This window comes from Pinus tabuliformis, chromosome 6, assembly GCF_031772625.1.
Source record: "Pinus tabuliformis cultivar Carrire ecotype Pingquan chromosome 6, CPIR1, whole genome shotgun sequence".
NCBI classification, from domain to species: domain Eukaryota; kingdom Viridiplantae; phylum Streptophyta; class Pinopsida; order Pinales; family Pinaceae; genus Pinus; species Pinus tabuliformis.
Genome location: NC_142292.1, coordinates 1,365,128,074 through 1,365,149,397, shown reverse-complemented (window position 1 = coordinate 1,365,149,397; position 21,324 = coordinate 1,365,128,074). Strand labels below are relative to the sequence as shown.

General features: G+C 33.9%; 1 protein-coding gene across 1 annotated transcript in view; it reads left to right on the top strand.

Annotated features, from left to right (window-relative positions):
* The first annotated feature begins 14,675 nt into the window (after positions 1–14,675).
* LOC149263700 (methylesterase 17-like) overlaps positions 14,676–21,324 on the top strand; it is an 87,634-nt gene continuing 80,985 nt past the window's right edge. The window contains exon 1 of the mRNA XM_089389873.1: positions 14,676–14,906. Within this exon, the coding sequence (XP_089245999.1) occupies positions 14,676–14,906 (231 nt within the window). The remainder of the gene's footprint in view (positions 14,907–21,324) is intronic.

Below are 21,324 nucleotides of genomic sequence, written 5' to 3'. Positions count from 1 at the left end.
CATATGTACACAACACCTCATGCACGACATATACATAACACCACCTGCAGACAACACCACATGGACAACATACACATACCACCACATGCACACAACACCACATGTACAATCGTGCACACAAGACCACATGTACAATCATGCACACAACACCATATGTACATAGCACCACATGTAGAACATGCACACAACACCATATGTACATAGCATTGTATATACAACATGTACATAGCACCATATGTACACAATATTGCATATCCAACATGCGTACAATACCATATCCACACAAAACCCCATATCCATCATGCACAGAGTATAATATGGACACAACATTGCATATCCAACATGTACATAGCACCAGCTATACCAAACACTGCATATGGAATATGAAAACAACACCATTTATACAAAAGGAACACAAAATCATATGTACACAATACTACATATGTTACATGTACACATCACCATATTTACAATCACTGAATATACAACATGCACAACATATACACAATAGTAGCTCTGCAAATCCAAAAACACATTGTCTCTACCAAGCAACCTTGATTCTAGTGTCTCATTGTCATCCACGCTTACCCTAGCATGCCATGGATCACGTTGTTTTGATTATGCTAATGTATATCTCAGCATTAGCTATCCAAAATGTAGGCATAATATAGTCACATAATATCATTTCATAACCATGTGATATTGACCTTGTACATTTGTCAGAACTACTCTTACCATTTGATTCCTCGTAAGACCAAGAACCTCTTCATGCCATTCACCTACATAAGCAATCATTCCTATGCAAAGTGACTTCTAATGACCCTTTCAGACAACAACATACATACATACATACATATACATATAAAATTTAGCGTAAAAGAATCATGATCCTCAACGGCCCTGTGAGACAACAACAAACATACATATATATACATCTATACACATAAAAATTAGCATAATCATGATCACAACATAATTACCATATATCATAACATTAAGGTTAAGAGAACTCCCATTATCCATGCACATCATGCACAACATTGAGAACAATAGCTCCCAACATCACTAAGGCATTTGACGCCTCAATCCATTTTCTTTACAACTATCTACCGCCATCCATTTACACCAATGGATCCTACCAATCCAACTAGTTGTCATAGTCTTTCCTTTAACTTCCCTTACACATGCACTAGGCTTCATCCAGGTCTCACATTACTTGTTGGGTTTCATTCATCTCTCTCGAGCTCCATTAACTTTCCTCTTTCCCAAACCAAATCTCAAGACCCTCAAAAACAAAAAAGGAAAGAACAACAAACAAACAAGAATAAGACCATGAAAAACGAATAACAATACAACACCACAAACAAAGTGGAATGGCCATACACTAGACACAAAAAAATCTACAAATTTAGCACAAGTAAACAAAAAAACACTGAAATCACGAGACTAGAAACAAACACCATGAATCAATCCCATGGTTCCCAATGCTTACAAGGGAAAGTTCAAACTAAGCCTTCTTCAAGATTTCATGATAGTCTCTTTTCCATGCAATCCATTACGTCATACTTCCATAAACATATAACTTTCAGTGTAAAAATAGATATACAATATATTGTTTATCTTACCTTGTTGCACCAAGAACGTTTCATTGTAGCTGAACACATCCATGTCATCTCTCATGGGACTCTAATTCCTTGACGAATCTAGTCATAGCTGAAAACCAACATAACATATCTATCAAATACATGTTTCGGAATATAACATATATACATATAATATCAAACAAAATCTAGGTTAAGAAGACTTCATGTATTCAAACCATTCATTCATTTGGAATTGCAGTTTCAGACATAGTAAAAGGAATTCTCACTCAATTCCATTCTTTTACATTTTTCCATGTTGCAATCGAGTCTTACTATGTACTCCTAAATCACCCAATGGATAGTTATACAGACAAATCAACTATTACATTGTCATGCTAATACCAAGAATGTTTCCCTGCAATTGTTTCACATGTCAACCACAAATTCCAAAGATCAAGACAAAATATCTATTAATTTGAAATCAATCTTTACCAAGTATAACAACCATGTCATAATCGACAATCAATTCACATGCATTGGTCATAATGCATAATACTACAACTATCACCTTATTACACTCAAGTACATATCAACTGTCTCAACACAATGTGTCAACACAACCATCTTAAAATGCGATCATTACCTTATGCGGTCTTGTAGACACATACTCATATCATTCAATTAATCAAACATTCAAACAACATACAGACGACATAATAGACACCAATAGACAACATAATCAAACATTCAAGCACCAAGTAGATGAAATAAGAAAACTCATACCTTAATGTTTTTTAAGGGATTATATGTTGTCTGCACAATCAATATAGATTAGCATGATATAACTTCACAACATATCAACTCAAACATAAATAAGGTCATGATATCCATAATAGTAACTAGCTAATGTTCACATCATAATCTGATAAGAAACTGCCATTAATGCATCATAATCACATATGCATAGTCATCCTAGATTAATACAACACACTATCACCAATATATTAGCTCATACTTGAATGTCATAACCATAATCATATACATAGGTCAATCCAAATTAACACAAAACATAACAACACCAAGGTCCCAGTTGCAATCACCACAATGATCATGCATATGACCACACTGATTCACTACCATCTACCATGCATGTAACCACAACAACAATAAAATGACAGACATGTATATAACCCTAATGCTTATAGCAACCATTAACCACATACATGCATGCCAAATATACAACCCTATATGATGATATGCTCTTACCCCAAACTCTAGTGCTATAACCTCACTCAAATGATCTGCATCTCCTGCTCTATCTCAACTAACACATTAGTATCATAAGATACCAATAGAATCATGATGACCTAATTGCATACAATGAACTCACAATGTAGGTCTGGCCTACTATACGTGCATAAACATAACCATTACATTACATTCATAACAACGTAAAGACATTGACATGCATAGAAAATGCATATAAAAATGACATGCATTCATGAGAAACACATCCCAACAACAACATCATCATCAACTCCTACATGGCGACACAACTGCAATAATGACTACCACCATGCACGCGCAACAAGCACATAGACGACAAGCACATATACATCCTACATGCATGCATGAAAACAACATTCTTTCAAGGAGCACAGAAACCACACATCACCCAATGAGAGTGAAACCATGTTGTGATACCACTCTATGGTATTACATATCACATAAACATAATAGAAAGCAGACACCACCCAAAGAGAAAAAAACCCACTCTAATACCACTCAGTAACACCCTCCTCCTACATTTACCCAAGATAATAGGTCCATCGAGGTAAATATGTTACAAAGAGTTACTATGATTTGATTCAACTCCCTAAGTGCAGTTAAGGTAGTGGAATCGATGAACCAACACTTAATAGACCTTCCTTAGGTGCTATATTACTCCCAAGAATTATCCACCAATCCAGTTACCAAACCCTTGAGGTAACATATTCGTTTCACTGAAAAATCCCCAGTCCCTCCTATGAAATGGGCATTCATGTGACTAGGACCCTTCAGTCACTCCCACAATTCCTGCATGGTTGAGACTGCAATATTTTTCAGCCAGTTCTGTAGCAGAGACTATGAGACTTAAGCCACTTTTTCAGGGCTAGTCTCCAAACCACTGCTCATAACTTGATGAGACTTTCCAATGCAATACATGACACCAAGAAAAATACTCTAACACAAAACTTGATCAAGGAATTGACCTAACCAAGCCCAACCATGACAGGAAATTCATTAAACATGTCATAAATATGCATTCCACAGGTCCTAACAGCAAATCTGAGAATAGGGGTCTCATACTTACTTGAGAATCGGTAAGAAGGGTTGATTCATTCTCACATTATATGCATTATCATCTATTAGGTCAAATATTCATTATTAATTTATTTAGAAATCAAAACATGATGAGAGCCATACATCATAACTGTCCTAAAACATGCTCATAACAAGCATATAACTGACAGAAGTAATAAGGATATAAGAGCCATAAAAACCACACACAAAAAAAATAAAATCATTTACCCATCAGAAAAAGACAAAAGAATATCCTATTAACATTTGCAAAATGCAACAAGGTCTAGGACTTCCACGTACCACCTGACCATAGACTAGGCTTAACCATATCTCTCTTTTACCCAGTCACCCTAGTGCCATATTCAAAGCATGAATGTGGGATCTCACAAAATAAATCAATGAGAACCATTGAGGGCTTTGAGAGGCCAAACCACCTCAACCCTCAATGAGTGATTCCATCTCATGGTCATACATCACTAACTGAGAACTCGAGAACATTGTGGAGAGCTCGACAACACTTGTTCCAACTAGGGATTCTAGAAATTGTAACTCAACCCACAACTATTATCAAGCTTCCATTGCATTTGTCCAATGAGGGCATCTAGGACTAGTAACTCAACCTACCAAGGGCTTCCAAAGAGTTTGTTCAACGAAGGTTTCCAGGACTAGCATCTCAACCAAAGTTGTTAGAGGGCTTCGAGAATGTTTATCCAACCAACGCTTCAAGGAACTAATAACTCATCCCATAGCCAAAAGCACAAGAAAATAAACCAAAAAAAAAAAGTAAAACCCACATCACCATGCCTATACAAGAAATGGCAAGACTAGGTAACCATTGACAATCCATGCAATCCTCCATTCCAATGGCACATCATGACCAAGAAACCACATGCATGTGTCATTCATTCCAAAACTAGTAGGGAAACCATACATGCAACTCAGTAGCTCCAAAGAAATCCAACTATAGTTGTTGATCTCGTTGTCCTCTTGTGCTTTTCTTCTCTTCCTCTTCCTTCTTTTACAAATCCAATGTATGTCACGCTCTTCCAAGGGTGCTCCAAGAAAAATCTAAGTGTCCAAGAGTATGAGATTGAGAGAATAGAGAAAGAGCTCCAAGCTAAAGCTCACAATGTCCATGAACTGATCCTCAGAAGCCTTTTTATTAATGAGGCCTCTATTTTGTTCAATTTCCATTATTTTCTTTCATTTTCCTCCTCACATGCAACCTCCGACCTTTTACCTTCCTTTTCTCATAATTTCGATTATTCTCATAAATAAACTAAAGTGACACCCCACTAGCATGTTTTACCCACCTTTCATCTTGGAATTTGTGTCCTGTGACCTTGGCCTTATATATTTTTGCATGGATTTTTAACCAGGGTTGTTACATTGAGGGGTAGGGAGAAACAATTACCATAACTTCTTCACATGAGTTATCATCGTTAGATGGAACCTTGGTCAGATCGATAAAGTAGAGGGAGCCACCTAGCCCTCCCTTCCCATCAGATGTGCTCGCAATTGTGTGACAACTGAGAGAAGTTTCTCGACTCCCCGTTAATAATCTCATAACAACAACGGAGAACAATTTATTGAATACACAATGATCTGTAAACTTTAGTTTCATTATATTTAAACCCTCATATATTAGTCAAAGTTTTGTGATAACTTATTAAGTGCTCCATGGGCGGTAAATGTCTATCTTATAAAAACTTGTGAAGTAAATGAATTCACATTACACCCAAACTAAACATATGTCAGAGCCAAGTCATTTATCTGCTTGCATGAATGTGAGTAATGCATTGTGTGTGTATTATCAAGTCAAGGCATATGGTCGATATAAGTGTTAATTATTTTTAATGTGATTATAATTACTCAACTTGGGTTAATAGGTAAAATAAAATAAAATGAAATAAAATAAAACAAAACAAAAAAAAATACCTTTAACTAGCAGGTGTGACATTTCCCCAAAAAAAATGTGAAATATTTAATTCACTTTATTATTAATAATTAAAATCATCCAATTAGTCTTTTAATGTTGAAATTTTGAAAATAACATTCAAAATACTAAAATTGTTGAAACTCCTATATATAATGTTAAGAATATAAATAAATATATATATATATATATATATATATATATATATATATATATATAATAATTTTGTTTATATCATATACTATATATATAATATTAATTTAAATATCATAAGATACATATTTTTATATATTATATTTTATAGAAATATTACTATAAACCGATAAATTTATATGATTTAAAGTATATGATATGAATAAAAAAGTTTAAAGATTAAAATATTATTCTAGTTTGTGTATTTTTTTAATATAATTAATAGTTGTATTTCATCTCAATATTAAACTTTTATTATTACTATTTACAAATAAATATATATATGAAAATAAAATTTTAAATAATTTTTTAATATACATATGTTTATAAGTTTATATGTTTATGTTATACATTATATTTTATTAAAATATCACAACTTTACTATACATATATATATATATATATATATATATATATATATATATATAATATAAATAAAAAATTAACACAAATATATATTTAAAAATAATAAATAATAACAATATTTAAAAAATTAAAATACTTTTTTATATATATTTAAAAATAATAAATAATAATATTATTTAAAAATTAAAATATTATTTTAAATATATATATTTTTATATTCTATTGGAATATTAGACTTTTATTATAAGTAGTATAAATATATAAATTTATATAATTTAAGCATGTATTTTATAAATAAAAAACTAACCTACATAAACACACACATATAATATATGACACTAAAATTTAAAAACAAAAATATTTTTCTAGTTTATATATATTTCTTTCATATTTTATTGAAATATTACACTTCTATTATAATTGTTTATAAATATATAAATTTATATAATTTAAGTGTTTATAATGTAAATAAAAGATTAATAATATTTTTTTAAAGTTAATTTAGTACTTACTACTCTCTCAATGTCAAGTTTCACATTCATAAACAACATTTCATTAGTATAGACCCGCCAGAATTTTGCTTTAAGCGAGTAATTTTCAACCTTTAATTAATTAATTTATTTAATTATAAACTTCATTACAAAAATTGAAAAAAATTCCAATAAAATTTTGGACGAGTTTCGTGCCATTATGAGTGTTTGTGTTTGACTTGATATAGCAATGAAATTCGGGGAATTTTATTTAATTAATTTTGCTCGTCGTTCACTTCATAGAGACCAATCTGACATAGTACACTAAGTCAGTTATTTAAGAGAGTTAAAAATGAGTTATTTGAATAGTGAAAGAAGAAGCTACAGTGGCACCGTTACAAGACTTAGTTCAGCAATGACTCAAAAATAATTTAGAGAACGTTGGATCAAACTCTTTAATTGTGAAGTCAATACCAAAATATGGTAATTCAATACCAAATGGTTCTATAATTAGTTCATATTCATTATCTTCCTCTAACTTAGCTCTTTAGTGGTTTCCTACACGTCTTGGAAACTCATTCTTCCTCACAAAGCTTCCCATACCCCTTACCCGTTATAATTGCGATCAGCCATTTTTATGTACTCTTAATGAACTCTACTTGTTCGAATGAAAAGTAATACTACTCGTCACTCTTGTAAGCACAAATTTAATATAGAATGCATGTGTATGCACTTATTTCTTCTTTCTGTTACTACTTACTATCTATTGAGTTATTACAATTCCTCTCCCTTGCATGCCAAATTATGTTATTATATACAGACCACAAAAAAAACCTATATTTGAACATGAAAGTCTATCTCATATACAAAATAAAATAATTCTATCTACTAGATACATCTATTTTTGAAGTTCCATGGTAAGTGGTAAGGAAATTCTATTGTCTATAATCTATTCTAACGTAGAAATTTCCTTGAAAAGCAACTTTATTTATACTTCCAGGAAGAAATTGTATTAGAAGAAAATTTAATAAGGAAAATGAATTACATGAAGAGAAAATAATCAAAACTCTAACCAAATTACTCAAGTATGGGTTGCACTCCTCCCAATCAAGAACTGATTTCCCCAGTTCCCCTTGAGCCAGGCTTTCCTACTTCTAAAATAAAAAACAACATTCATTTGGGTGATTTTATTTTATAATTTTTCTTCTCGGCATATTGAAGCAACGTCCCACTTTTTTTGGGTCTTCCAACCCATTTCCTCAAGGAATTTTTTTTTTTTAAAGGTTCCTTTGTTTTTCTTTAAATCCTTATTTTTTTCTCCCGAAGTTCTTTTCTTTACCCAAACTTAGTCTCTTTCTCCAACTAAGGGATTTAACATAATGTTTATCTCCCATCATATTAAATCCATTTTTCTAATTTTTTTTCCTCCTACAGATTTTAAGGAGATTTATAGGGAAGATTTGATTTATCATATATCAGTTTTTTCCAATTGGCATGAAATATTCCACTCGCGTGCTCCCTTTTCTAAGTAATTTATAACATTATTAGGTATATATAATAAATCTATTAATTACATCATCCACAATTTGTTTTAATTATATCCTTCACAGCCTAATGTGGCTTCGTTAGCCACCAATCCAAAAATAAAATATAGACCATGCTAAAACAATAAATTATTACATTAAAAATGGATGGGTATTACAGTGAGAGAGGAGTACCCTCTACCAGGGGTTGGTAGTTAATGACCTGATGAGATTAAGAGAATATGCATGGGACTTTTCCACCATCATAACCAATCAACGATATGTAGTAAAAGAATACCATGAAATGGCCTGGACCTACTTTGTGGAGGCCCTAAATGTGGCTCGGGACATCTGAGAAGGGTTACCTATATCCCTTCATGAGAAAAAACCTATGATTTACCATTTATTTTATTTAGAATTGAATCATGCATCTTTCTACACACATTCAGTATTGAAACATGGGTCTCATTAGGTGGGAATTCAATTTCATATCCCACTCTTGTGGTGTCTAACACGATACTATAGATCTCTTACCCAGTGGGACGAAGAAGAAAAACGATCGAATTGAACTATTATGGAAAATACCATGGTTTATTATCCTTCTGGAGAATTTGGTCACCTAGCATACAACTAAGGTAGCCTTCATGTTGGTATTCTAGAAGTTGAATAGTGTTGCATGGGGACATGCAACCAGACAAGCTAGGGGGAGATGATGATCATTTCTTATGACAACAATTTTGTCATTAAAAACCTTCAATTTTGGATTAAAAACCTTATCATTCCTTATTCCTAACTTTTCATACCTATTCCTTCGTTGGTATATTTACATTTTTTTTCAAACCTTGTATTTTTTGTTTATATATAAATAACTAAAAGAATTGATTAGTAACGTATGTGTGTATGTATTATATATATAAAGTGTGATTTAAATAAAAGGCTCAAGGTGACTCATAATTAAATGTGTCGTGACTACAAGACTGCATATGGTTTCACATGTCTCGGTTGTATTGGCAAGGTATCATTCATAGATTCCTATCGGCCATAATTTTGATGAGTCTATCTTTCATTTCAATAGTGTCCATATATTGAAGCCCATTGGTGAAATACTACAGTTATCTCCACATTGCGTGTCGACATGGTTTTATTTGCAAAACTTGTTGATAATTACCATGGATTTCGAGCATGGATTAATTCTTAAATGGGCATACTTGTAAGTCGGTTCAAGTGGCATATCAATGAGCTCCTCTTAACAATGTTGTCTATAATAGTGTGGACTTGGTTATAATTAGTTGTTTATTTGTCTATATGGCATCTTAGTAGCATTATGTTTACAAAAATTTAATTTGATAGTGTTTGTGGCTGGATTGCTAACTAGGAAATTTGTTTTCATGGTATCTCTAATTTTATGTGCAACTTGTACATAAAATTGTAACTCATTGGCATAATTATTGATTGATTTGAAAGGGTTTTGGGTGCTATTTTTGTTTCTTGAAAATCCCTTGCACGAGTTCTAGCCTATTCATACGAAGCATTTAAATTGGTAATGTTTGAGGAACCCGACAACAAGCCACTATCTCGGACCAGTTATAGTCAAGATACTATTTCGAGACATTCATAAGTTATGTGCACCATTTTTTCTAAGAAATCCTAAGTAAGTTATGTGCACCATTTTTTCTAAGAAATTCTAAGTATATGATTTAAATGTTAAACGAATTATCCATAGTCCCTAAATTTTAGGAATGAAAATAGCATGGGTTGACTCACTGACAACTAAATCCAATTTGTGTATATAACAATTTACTCCATTTATCTTTGAGACAGTTAGTTGAGATAAGCATGAACTCTGGCTTCTTTCTTTTTAGTTTCTTTTAAACTTTATATAAGTCGAAGAGCGCAAAAACAACTGTTATTATCATTTTTTATCTCGAAGATTAATTGACTATCGTGCTTAGGGTGATTAGCATAGTTCTAAATTCATCTCTATATTGTGCTCTGGTATGTTTTGCTAGTTATTTATCTATGTTGTATTGCACTAATTAGTTAATGAGCCACGGCACTAACCAAACCTTGAGTTGGGCTTGCTAAAGGCATGGTCAAAGTGCCAAATATTTTGCGTTTATTTTTATTGGTTAGATAAATTTGTTTTTTTTCAAGTGGTTTTATGTATTCATTTAAGTGGCTTGTCATATTCATTTGAGTGGTTTGTCATATTTTTACCATGGTTATATTTATGTGTGATCATTTCAATGATTTTATAGGAGAATCACTAACTCGTTCGCTTATTGTTTATGGTTATGTGTTTCTCAGTTTATGTATGGTTGCATAAAATTTAAACAATATGTTTTCATTTCTTTTTGTTATATGAATATGTTTTCATTTCTTTTTGTTATATGAAATTTGGTTTACAGATTAGTTAGTTTGAAATATTTGGGCTTGTAAGAGGATGAGTGGTGGTTTTATTTTAAAAGGAACTATGAGTGTGGTTTCATTTTAAAAGGAATTATAAGTGCTCAATGCTATTGAATTGGTAATCAAAATTATTTATAATATTTTTATGAATTTGGAACTATTTTGTGTTTAGCTCTTCAGATATTGTTGGGTAACTAGAAAGCCATTAGTCTAAGGTTAAAAATAGAATCCTTTCAAAGAAACAACCAAACCCATGCACTTAGAATAGATCATTTATTGCAGCAAGCCCCTCTTAAGTTTACCAACCTGATTGACAATTAAATGATAGTGTGTGATTTACACTATTAAAACATCAATAAAAGCACTAGTAAGCATAAATGAACATTTTAATTTAATATTTTAGGATTTAGGATTTATTAATTTAATAAAAGAAATTAATATAATTTTTCATTTTTCATTTTTTCTTAACCTTCATCCAAAATATTTATTAGAGAAAGAGATATATTTATAAACATTCAAAACAAACAATAACTTAAAAATTTACATCAAAATGCTATTAAGGTCCATTTTTAAGAGATATAGAAAGTGCATATGTGGTAAAATAAAAAAATAGATTAAATTATTTTACGAAAATCACTTCATGAGAAATCCTATCATGAAAATAATTTTCATAAGAAATCTCCGAACCAATTATCTATGAAACTATGTTGTTTCTTTTTCCAAAACTTGTCGTTCCTAACCATTCAACCCTATTATAATTGTTTGAAGAAAAGATAATATAGAGAATTTATAAACCTAGCTACCCATGAAAAAAATATAAAAACTCATTATCTCTTGAATTTTCATAATGGCTATCAATGAAAAAAATCATCATAATATTCTTGAAGTAAATAAATTAATTCAGTGGTTTGCAAAGAAACAAATTATTTCATGAGTAATCTTAAGGAAGTTAATCATTAAAAATACTCTTCAAGATATATTTAGTAATACCTAGAGGGAAACCATTAAGAATTAATTAGCTCTCAAAGGTACCATACATGGAATTAAATGAAATAGATATGGATAATCAATCCTCTTGTAAACAGCAAATTAATTATTGGAAAAATTGTCTCCATTTTTCATCAACAAGTAATTGCTTATATACATTTACATATACAAACATATATACAATAAAGGACTATAACATCCACTCACAACATCCAAACTCGGATACAAAAATCACTGAAAAACATCTAACACATACTAAACTAGAATGTTAAGGTCATCTTAGGAAAATAAAACATAATGTAAAATTGACATGGATATTTAACAATAGCCAAACTCGGGAAAAAAAAAACATGATATAAAGCCATGGGAGAGCATTTTAACAATGGAGAAATGAAAAAAAGGAAAAACATTATTGAAATCCACAGGCTCATTGTGGAGATTTTTAATAATAGCCTAATGTAGGAAAAGTTTGTAAGCTTTGTGTATAATGCAAGATTCAAATTTATGAACTCACTAGTCTCAATCCAAGTCCAAAGAAGAATGTATTGACATGTTATTATTTTAAATCCTCAAACATATCCATAAAAATAAACATGTGAATTTCAAAGTATGAAGCTCATCTCAAACATATACACAATAATAATAATTTGAGAATTCCACATCCTAGATCTATCTAGCTCTAGATCTATCATGTGTAGGATCAAATCCTCCAGGTGTAAACTTTTCTTCAAGTTCTACACTCCAAAAAGAATGTTTGCACCTTGAGGGATTTGATCGCTCTCAGCCCATGATAGATCCATATTTAGATGGATTTAGGATAGTTTCTACTTTCATTACAAAATTTTATAATTAAAGTTTTTGTAAACTAAATAACATTATAATTTAATTTTGCATTGGTTTCTAGAAATGGGGTAGCTCTGGGGTATGAGCACCTATCGTAGGAGAGCTAGGTATGGTGGGTTAGGGATGGCTATGTATATATATATATATATATATATATATATAGAGAGAGAGAGAGAGAGAGAGAGAGAGAGAGCGATATTACAAATTCAAAATTCACTATTAGTACGTATTTGCTTCAAGCTTATAAGCATAAAGAGCTATATAATGTTGTATAATAGGCATCCCTTATAATTGCCAATTTTGAAAAATCTCAAAAATATAGAAAATGGTTGAGTGGCTTTCCATTATTGGCCACTACACACGAGTAAAATGCATTATAGCTTTAGGAAACTTAAGTGTAACTATTTTAAATTTGTAATATTTATGAATGGTCTAGGAGATAGAGGATTGTCTCTATTTTCTTCATATTTCTTGTTAGTAATGGTCATGGTAAATGTAAATAGTATTCCTAGTTTAAAACCACTACAAAATGCTTTGATTCTATATAGGTATTATATTCATATTTCATAAGGAAATTCAATAGAAATTTATTCAAACATTTAGTACCTAATTCAAGTCATTACTATTTGATTGTTTTTCACAATGAGGTTGGGGTGGTGGAAGCATTAGACTTTGCAAACCCATGCACCTGAAAAATGAGAAAAAGCAAGAGAAATTACCATAAGGATCAACCCTTTAAAATGTTTCATTTACTCTTTTCTTGATATATATGCTTTGCTTACTGTATTTTGTAGTTGAAAAGACAATATTTAAGTTACTAGAAACGTAATTGAAACCCATCTTAGTAGAAAACCAATATTTTACATCCCTACTTGTTCTGCAATACAAAAATAATGAATAGGAAAAGTTATGATATTGTTCAATCATGGAAGTCCATAATTGTGAAAATTGAAGATACATGAGTAGATTATTCCTAAAATATACCCATAAAATCCCTAAAATATTTACAGTATTTTGTAAAATACATCAAAAACATCCCTAAAATCTACAAGATGACCAGCAAATTCTACAGCCTCCAATAAAATCACAACAATTTAAGGACATTTTTAAAGTGTTCACAAATCCATACAATGCATACTAAAATACACCATTTTTCTTTTAACGAACCACATATAACATAGATTATGATATATGGATTTCTTATTAATAATTGTGAAAAAAAATCTAACCCTTTTTTTATAGCATAAATCAAAATAAATAGATATTCAATGTATATATATATATATATATATATATATAAAAGTTTCAATCGATGACCCCGTGTCATTTAAGTCATCAAATACCTTAAATATTGTAAAATCTCTGGACTTACACTGTATTTGTAAATATTTTGCCCTACCATATTCCAATAACAGCGAATATTTACAGAGTGTTTTTAGTAAGTAGATACATCATACACCTCATAAATCTTCCACTTTTATAAACAACCACTATTCTTTTCGTGCCATGTTTCACATATTCAGTCTACCCACTCTTCTGGAATACATCCATTGCACGATAGCTTTCCCCAGGTGGGTCATCTCAGAAATTATATTTTTTTGCTTGATTACTACGGATCTAGAAAAGATACATTCACGCATTTGGATTTAGAATATGATTCGTTTAATTTACGCATTTGGATTTAGAATATGATTCGTTTAATTTCCGGATTTTATTACTCTTGAGAAATGGTCTCAATCGACCCAGGTCCCACATGATCTCTCATTTCCATATTTGAGTACATCGACCCAGGTCCCACATGATCTCTCATTTCCATATTTGAGTACTTTTGTGAAATGGCTTTGGAATATATTTTATTTCTGAGAAGTCAATGGGAGAGATTTTTAAAATAACAAACCAGAGAATTTAATGCCAGAAATTCATGAGGCATAACAAAGAAGAGTTTCATTTGTGAAGTGGATTGATGAGCCGCAACATACATACATAGTGAAGCGAATGGTTAGCTCACAAAAATTCAAAAGAGATGGATTGTACAGGAAGGGGAGTACACTTTGTATTGGTTCATGGAGCTATGCATGGAGCATGGTGTTGGTATAAGATTGTGGAGCTTCTTGAGAATGATGGCCACAGGGTATCAGCAATCGACCTGATGAGCGCTGGTACAAGTCCTGTTACCGCTGATTCCATCACCTCATTTGAGGAGTACAATCAGCCGCTTATGCACTTCCTAGCCAAGCTCCCACAGACAGAAAAGGTGCCTGCGTTTCCTGTTGTACATTTTTACTTTATTGTTGATTTCATTTTAATGCTTCCGATGATCATTTATGCACTTGAACGCCTTTCTTTCAATAATCTTTCGAACCTTTCAGCCATTAGACTGAAAAGGTCATAGGGTAGCCATCCAGATCAATAGGTTAGGTAAAGAAATGTGATATCTGGACTTTTAAGGATCGAGGTATTTTTCTAAATTTCTTTGCCTAGATTTTCAGTGAAAATTCGAATCTCAAAGAGCCAGTGAAACAGGCTCTTGCCAAGTGTATTGGTCTGAGGAATAGTACTGTAAATTATGTTTTCTACTAGAGTAGTTTATTTTTATACAGTGAGAGAAACCAAAACCAAGAAAGCCTACTGTTGCTGCCTAACATGATTTCTTTTTTATATATATATATTCTTTTGTCGATGTATCATTTGATGCTTTATAGGATTTATATATATATATATATATATATATATATATATATATATATATATATATTATTACTATTTTATGTTATAATTTTTAGTTAAAAGATTTTTATTTCAAGTGTAGATGAAGGGATTTGTTGATTTTTATTTTTATTTTTTTAATAGAGAGTCTAAATTGATTTTGTTATAGTGTAGTAGAGAGTTTTTTAAGTTGCATTTACTTTTAAAAAATTAAAACAATTGATGTCTGAATGTCCACCAATTTCTTAAGGATTTTCAAAGCATACCTAATTTTAGAAGAGGTGTCTTATATTTGTAAAGAATAGAAACTATTCAAAATTTCTCTAGAATTTTTAAGCCTTAAGCAAAATCAAAATTAATAATAATATTTTTGTTACAATACTTAATAATAATATTTTTGTTGCAATAGTTTTTTATTATATATTTATTAATGCTAGATACAAATGAAGCTTTGGGTATATCAACCTATTGACAGTGCTCGACCAGCCAACATGTCAAGGGATCTCCCCAGTAAGAAGTCTCAACTAGACCTCAAACTGTTTGGTGTAGGAGTCCCAACAGTGGGTCGTATGGTATCGCTTTGACCGTGGTTGCGCACAGAAGTATTATTTCCTGACATGCACAGCAAGCCAAGGAAGGTGCATGAATGGTTCTAACACATGGAAAGTGAAGTGAGTGCGCCCATTGGAAACCTGTGGAAACACGCAAATTGGAAGGGAACACACCAGCAAAGATGCATCACAAAGTGGAAGGTAGGTGAACCAACAATCCAAAGTGATGGTTAAACCAAGAGCACATCCGAGTAAGATTCATACATACATATACAAAAAGAGTCTATACATATATGCATAAGCAAACAAATCCATATATAATTAGTGTAACTATGTTAACTGAAATACAATAACAAGATATGCATGAACCATATTGGCTCTATTATATTAAGAAGTGAAAGTTCCAATCATACAGTACAACCATGACCAACCCCTAGTCCCGATAATGGAACATGACACTCGCTACCACATGCTCCTCAAAAGAAATGTACTAGCTCTGCACTGTGGAGAAGCCAAGGCTCATTACAATACTCTCCAAGATACTCCTATAGAAATATTGGCGACCAAAAAGCCCTTAGAATGAGTTATGAGGTCCTATAAATAGCAAAGGTTGGGGTGACCCTTGGCATTCCCCTTTGTGACTCTTCACTTACCCTCATGATTGTTCACCTACTACATGACTGTTACATTCAACTATCGACACATGGACTTTCACTTTACAAGATGTTACATACAATCTGCACATGTACCCATGTGAGACAAAATAGGCTTGAGCAAGCCATGCAAGCTATCACTAAGACTCAGAAAGTTGTGGTAAGACCAACTCTTTGACATCCTCGTGAGGATCGATGGTGGTGAATTGATGCCAAGCTTGGTCGTCTGTGATAGTGTTCGCGTGTTCAATGGTGACATCCTACTGAAAGTGAACTCTTGTCTCCGTTGCATCTAGGTACACTGATATGACTCCTCAGTCCAACTCGTCTGATAACATGTGCATCATCATCTTGAGTGCAGCGGGACTAGCAACATACTGATGCACAGTGTCTACGTTGATCTCCAAGTGTGTGCTAGTGTCTATGTGCATCAACTCGTTGACATACATGTTCAGCTCTAGTAGGACTTGGTAGTTGTCTTCGACTTCGTGAGTGTGCCAATGGGTGGGATCGCAGGCATGTGCATAATGACATTAATTCTCATGAACACCCTTGCATGCAATCGACAACACTACTCACCCTATCTACTTCATGTCACCTGTTGGGTGGGTTTATAACCTGGATGGGTGCAGTTTCATCAGTCTGTGCATGTTGCACCTCTTGATGTACATGTCCGGCTGCAACTCCTCCCGTCTATGCAGCTCTTGTTCTTCCTTGAGTTGTCACTTCATCACCTGTAACTCCTTCTCTGTTTCTCTCTCTTCCTTCATGCGATCCCCTTGTCACGTCGTTGCTTCATAGCCTCAATCTCTAAAGTTACTTTCATCACGAATGGATATGCTTTGAACTTGTAGCTATGCTCTACCTCTGCACTGTTAACAACCTTCCTCCTGCATTTTTTGCACGCAGATATGCTATCCTCTATTGTTCTTGCTGACGGTGCTACTCGCTATCATTCCACTGTCATTTCATCTTGATATCCTTGTCCATGAACAACTTGATGTCTTCATAGATAGGCATGTTCATATACACTTAATCGACTGCATCCCCATTTGCACTCTCAATGGTGTCTTTGACTCTGCTCTTCTGGAAGCCATTATACCTATGCTGCTAAGAGGAAAACAAACACCTGTGATACCTGGAGACATAGCAACACTTATGGCAGTAAATATGTCAGCTGAAAACCAAAAAATCCTTGAGGACTGATATGCAACATACTTGTGTGAGTGTTTGTGAAGATTGCACAATTTTCACCGGGAGGCTAGGAGACTGACTACCAAGCCTACGCAAGGCATAGTCCAGTCTATTGGGAGGCTAAATGATTGCTAGAACTAAACAATGCACAGTCTAGCCTGGGTTGTTGAGGACTGAAACTGCACAATTTGCAATTTCAGTTAGTAGTGACATGCAAACCAGCAAATTGCATTGCACAGTTTTTGGGGCCAGGAAGGCACTGCCTCCCAGAATTGCACAATGCAATCCTAGAGGTCAGTGTTGGGATAGACTTGCACAAATTCTGGAGGGAAGGTAGAGAATTCACTTCCAGAAATGTGCAATGCTAGTCGGGAAAGTCAAGGTCCAGGCCAAGGTAGCCCAAACTCCCCGACAAGTGACTAAAAACATGAGAAGTTTGAATGCATGGGGAAACTGAGTGTAAAAAATAGTGCATGATCATGCATGCAAACAAAAAGGGTAGGATTCAGAAGATGAGAAAGAATGCATGTGTGTGAAGTGGGTCACCGCAATGATGACTATTGGTGCAAAAACAATGTTATGCATGTGACTATAGTGAGATGCAAATGAAAACTGAAATGGTGGTTCTAAAAGCTAACATACATTAAAATGAAATAAAGCAGTGATTGAAACCAAGAAGACAACACTTACACAAAGCAAAACACAAAAAGCGACAGAAACACAACGCAAGACATGAGAAGCAGACTTACCCTGCAACAGTTAAGCTGGAAGTGCCGAAGACTCCTGGATGTGATGTGAGATGTCAGAGCTATAAGATAAATGAAAGGAATGAGCATTGCCGCATTCGGTTCATAAGTTTTGATAAGATCGAGGTTATGACGCGCATACCAAAAATATAGGAAAAAGCGACACTTGGCGAGAGGTTTATAAAATGATATTTGCATATAACCTCCAGCTTCTAAAAATAGATCCTTTAAATCTATGGATGCCTTTACATGTTTCCTTTTGTTATTTTGGGAAAACATCCCATGCATGCAAATAATTTTTCTTAGTCCTAGAGGGAACCGGTCACCTGAACGCCCATGCATTGGTCTATGAGCCTGGGATGAAAATTTGCGCAGTTTCTGGGCTAAGTAGAACTGGTTGTCTATCATGCATTGTGAAATTTATGGGCTAAATAGGTGACTCCCTCCTATAATTGTGCAATTTTTGGGTGGAGCCCTAGTGCCAAGTCAGATTGTGCAGTTTTCTGAAGGAGGACTGCTTGATTGTTTTGCGCAATTCTAGAGCCTAGCTCATTTGCATAATTTCTGGAGGGAAGGTTGGTTCCCCTCGAAATTTGTGTAATTTTATGGGGGACTCTCTCAGCAAGAAAATAGTCTGATTCCGGAATGCTGGCTTGCGGGAGGGAGACAAACAAGCTGACATGCACAGGTCGACAGGTCACTGAAACTTAGTTCAAGCCTATATATTTGATAGTGAAAAACATGCTAGTAGGGATGATCCAAAACGAAGCTAAGGCAAACTTTTGGGGGTGGCTGTAGTCGCTACAACACTTGGCGACACACTGTTAGATGTCCAGCTCTCTGCATGGACCTTGTCCCTGAAAAGCAAGTCTAGCACCTCTGGAAGTATTTTTTAGTTCTCTGATCGTCTCGGATTCCACACCTGCTTGATTGTAAGATGTAGAACCTGCCATGGTCTTGATCAATCAGCACACATTCCAACCCAAGCCAACATAGTTGTTTCAATTGGGATGAGGGATATATTAGTGCACAAGCCATATGATCATTAGAGTTTAGTTTCATCTCTAGTGTTGCTCTGCTGTCAGCGGGCCTGGAAAGCACCCCGGTGGAGTCACACAGGAACACAAGCATTGGTCTGCTACCAGTGAGTCTGGTCAATACCCCGATGGAGTTACTTGCCTCACCCCTCTGCACAGCAAGCCTTTCTCTTCTTTCGCCTTATTCATTTTTCATTTTTTTGAAATTTTTTCACATTTTCATATTTTTTTCATTATCATTTTTGTAACTGTGCGTAGCACTTATTCATTTCAGAGGTGGAAGAGAGATCCCGACTTATTGAGAGCAGAAGAGGTTGTTCCTTCAGAGAAGAAGTTTTTATATAATTCTGATGTTCTTGTTAAGGTTATCCCCTCACCTTACTCTACTTGACTGATCTGACAAGGATTAAACCAAAACAACTGACTCAAGTAGGTGATACTAGTTAACATGCAAGCATTGTGTTTTCACAAAGGTTCACTTTGAACAACACATATTGGCCATTGATGTATCATGGACTGAAGACAAAAGTTCTTCATATAGAGGCAAGACAAAAGATAACCAAGTATTGATAACTGCACAAGCCCTCTTGTACTTTACCTAGCTTGTTTCAAGAGTCACACATGGTCTCATGCAAAACTAGCCTATGAATGTCAACAAGAAAACAAATGACAAAATAAATAAAATGTAGGAGCAAATGTGTAAGCAAAGAGAGTAAGAAAACATGCAGGCAAACAAACAAAGATGAAAAGTAAGAAAAAAACAAACCAAAAACAAACACTACTCCCAATCCTAAGCTAAGGGTGCATGGGTCCGTTTATGTAAGGTGATACTTCCAATGCAGCCACTGGCGCATTGGTTGACCCATGTTGGTGAAGGCATGGTTCGCGAGCAGTACAGTTGTGCGAACCAACAACCATGAAAGATATAAAAGTGAAGACAAACATACTCTGGGCTTAAGTGCGTCCACATGAAATAAGTGAGTGAAAGAAAATGACATGTACTCTATGGACTTTCCATGGTGTTATGCTTCAGTGTGTTCAGATGTTAAGCATACACATTCTCTTCAGAGTGAAATGCAAGAAAACGTGATGAAGGTAGACTGCTTATGTTCCACAAGTGTGCTTGTTGTGCAAGATTCCTCCAATGCATGAACGATGGATCGTGTAGTTCAAGTGGAGGAAGTGAAATCTGAGTGTTAGATTGATCTTTAGTGCATATAGATTAGTGATGAGGAGCCTTGCATGTTTAAAGAATTTCCTGATCAGAAGTGAAACCAACCTCATGACAGTGAGGGCCTGACATAACCATCATCCTAGGCTGAAGTTCCTCGATAGTCTATGGAGTTTCGACTTCGTCAATAGATAGATCATCATAGACCAGTGCCTTAAACAGATTAAAAACAATGAAATCAACATCATGATCATATGAAGAAGTAGAGAGATCACGAAAACCAAGATCAGAAAATTCAGGATGTTTGTCGGCATCCTAATGATTTGATGAATCACACAAAGGGTTAGATGAGAAGCAAGAATGTTCACCCTCTGTGTTTCTAGAAAAAGAAGATGAAGAATCAATTGGATGTTCAATGAATGATTTTTCCTCTACCTTGTTGAATGATGGACTGACATCCGGTGTGTTCTACGAGTGATCAACAATAGGTGGATTCATAGACCGAGATACATGAGAAAAGTTAGGGATGGAAAAATCACCAAAGATGTCAGGAAAGGTAGAGGAGGCATGGACAGAAGGGAATCATCCTTCACCATGGGCTTATGTTCAGGATC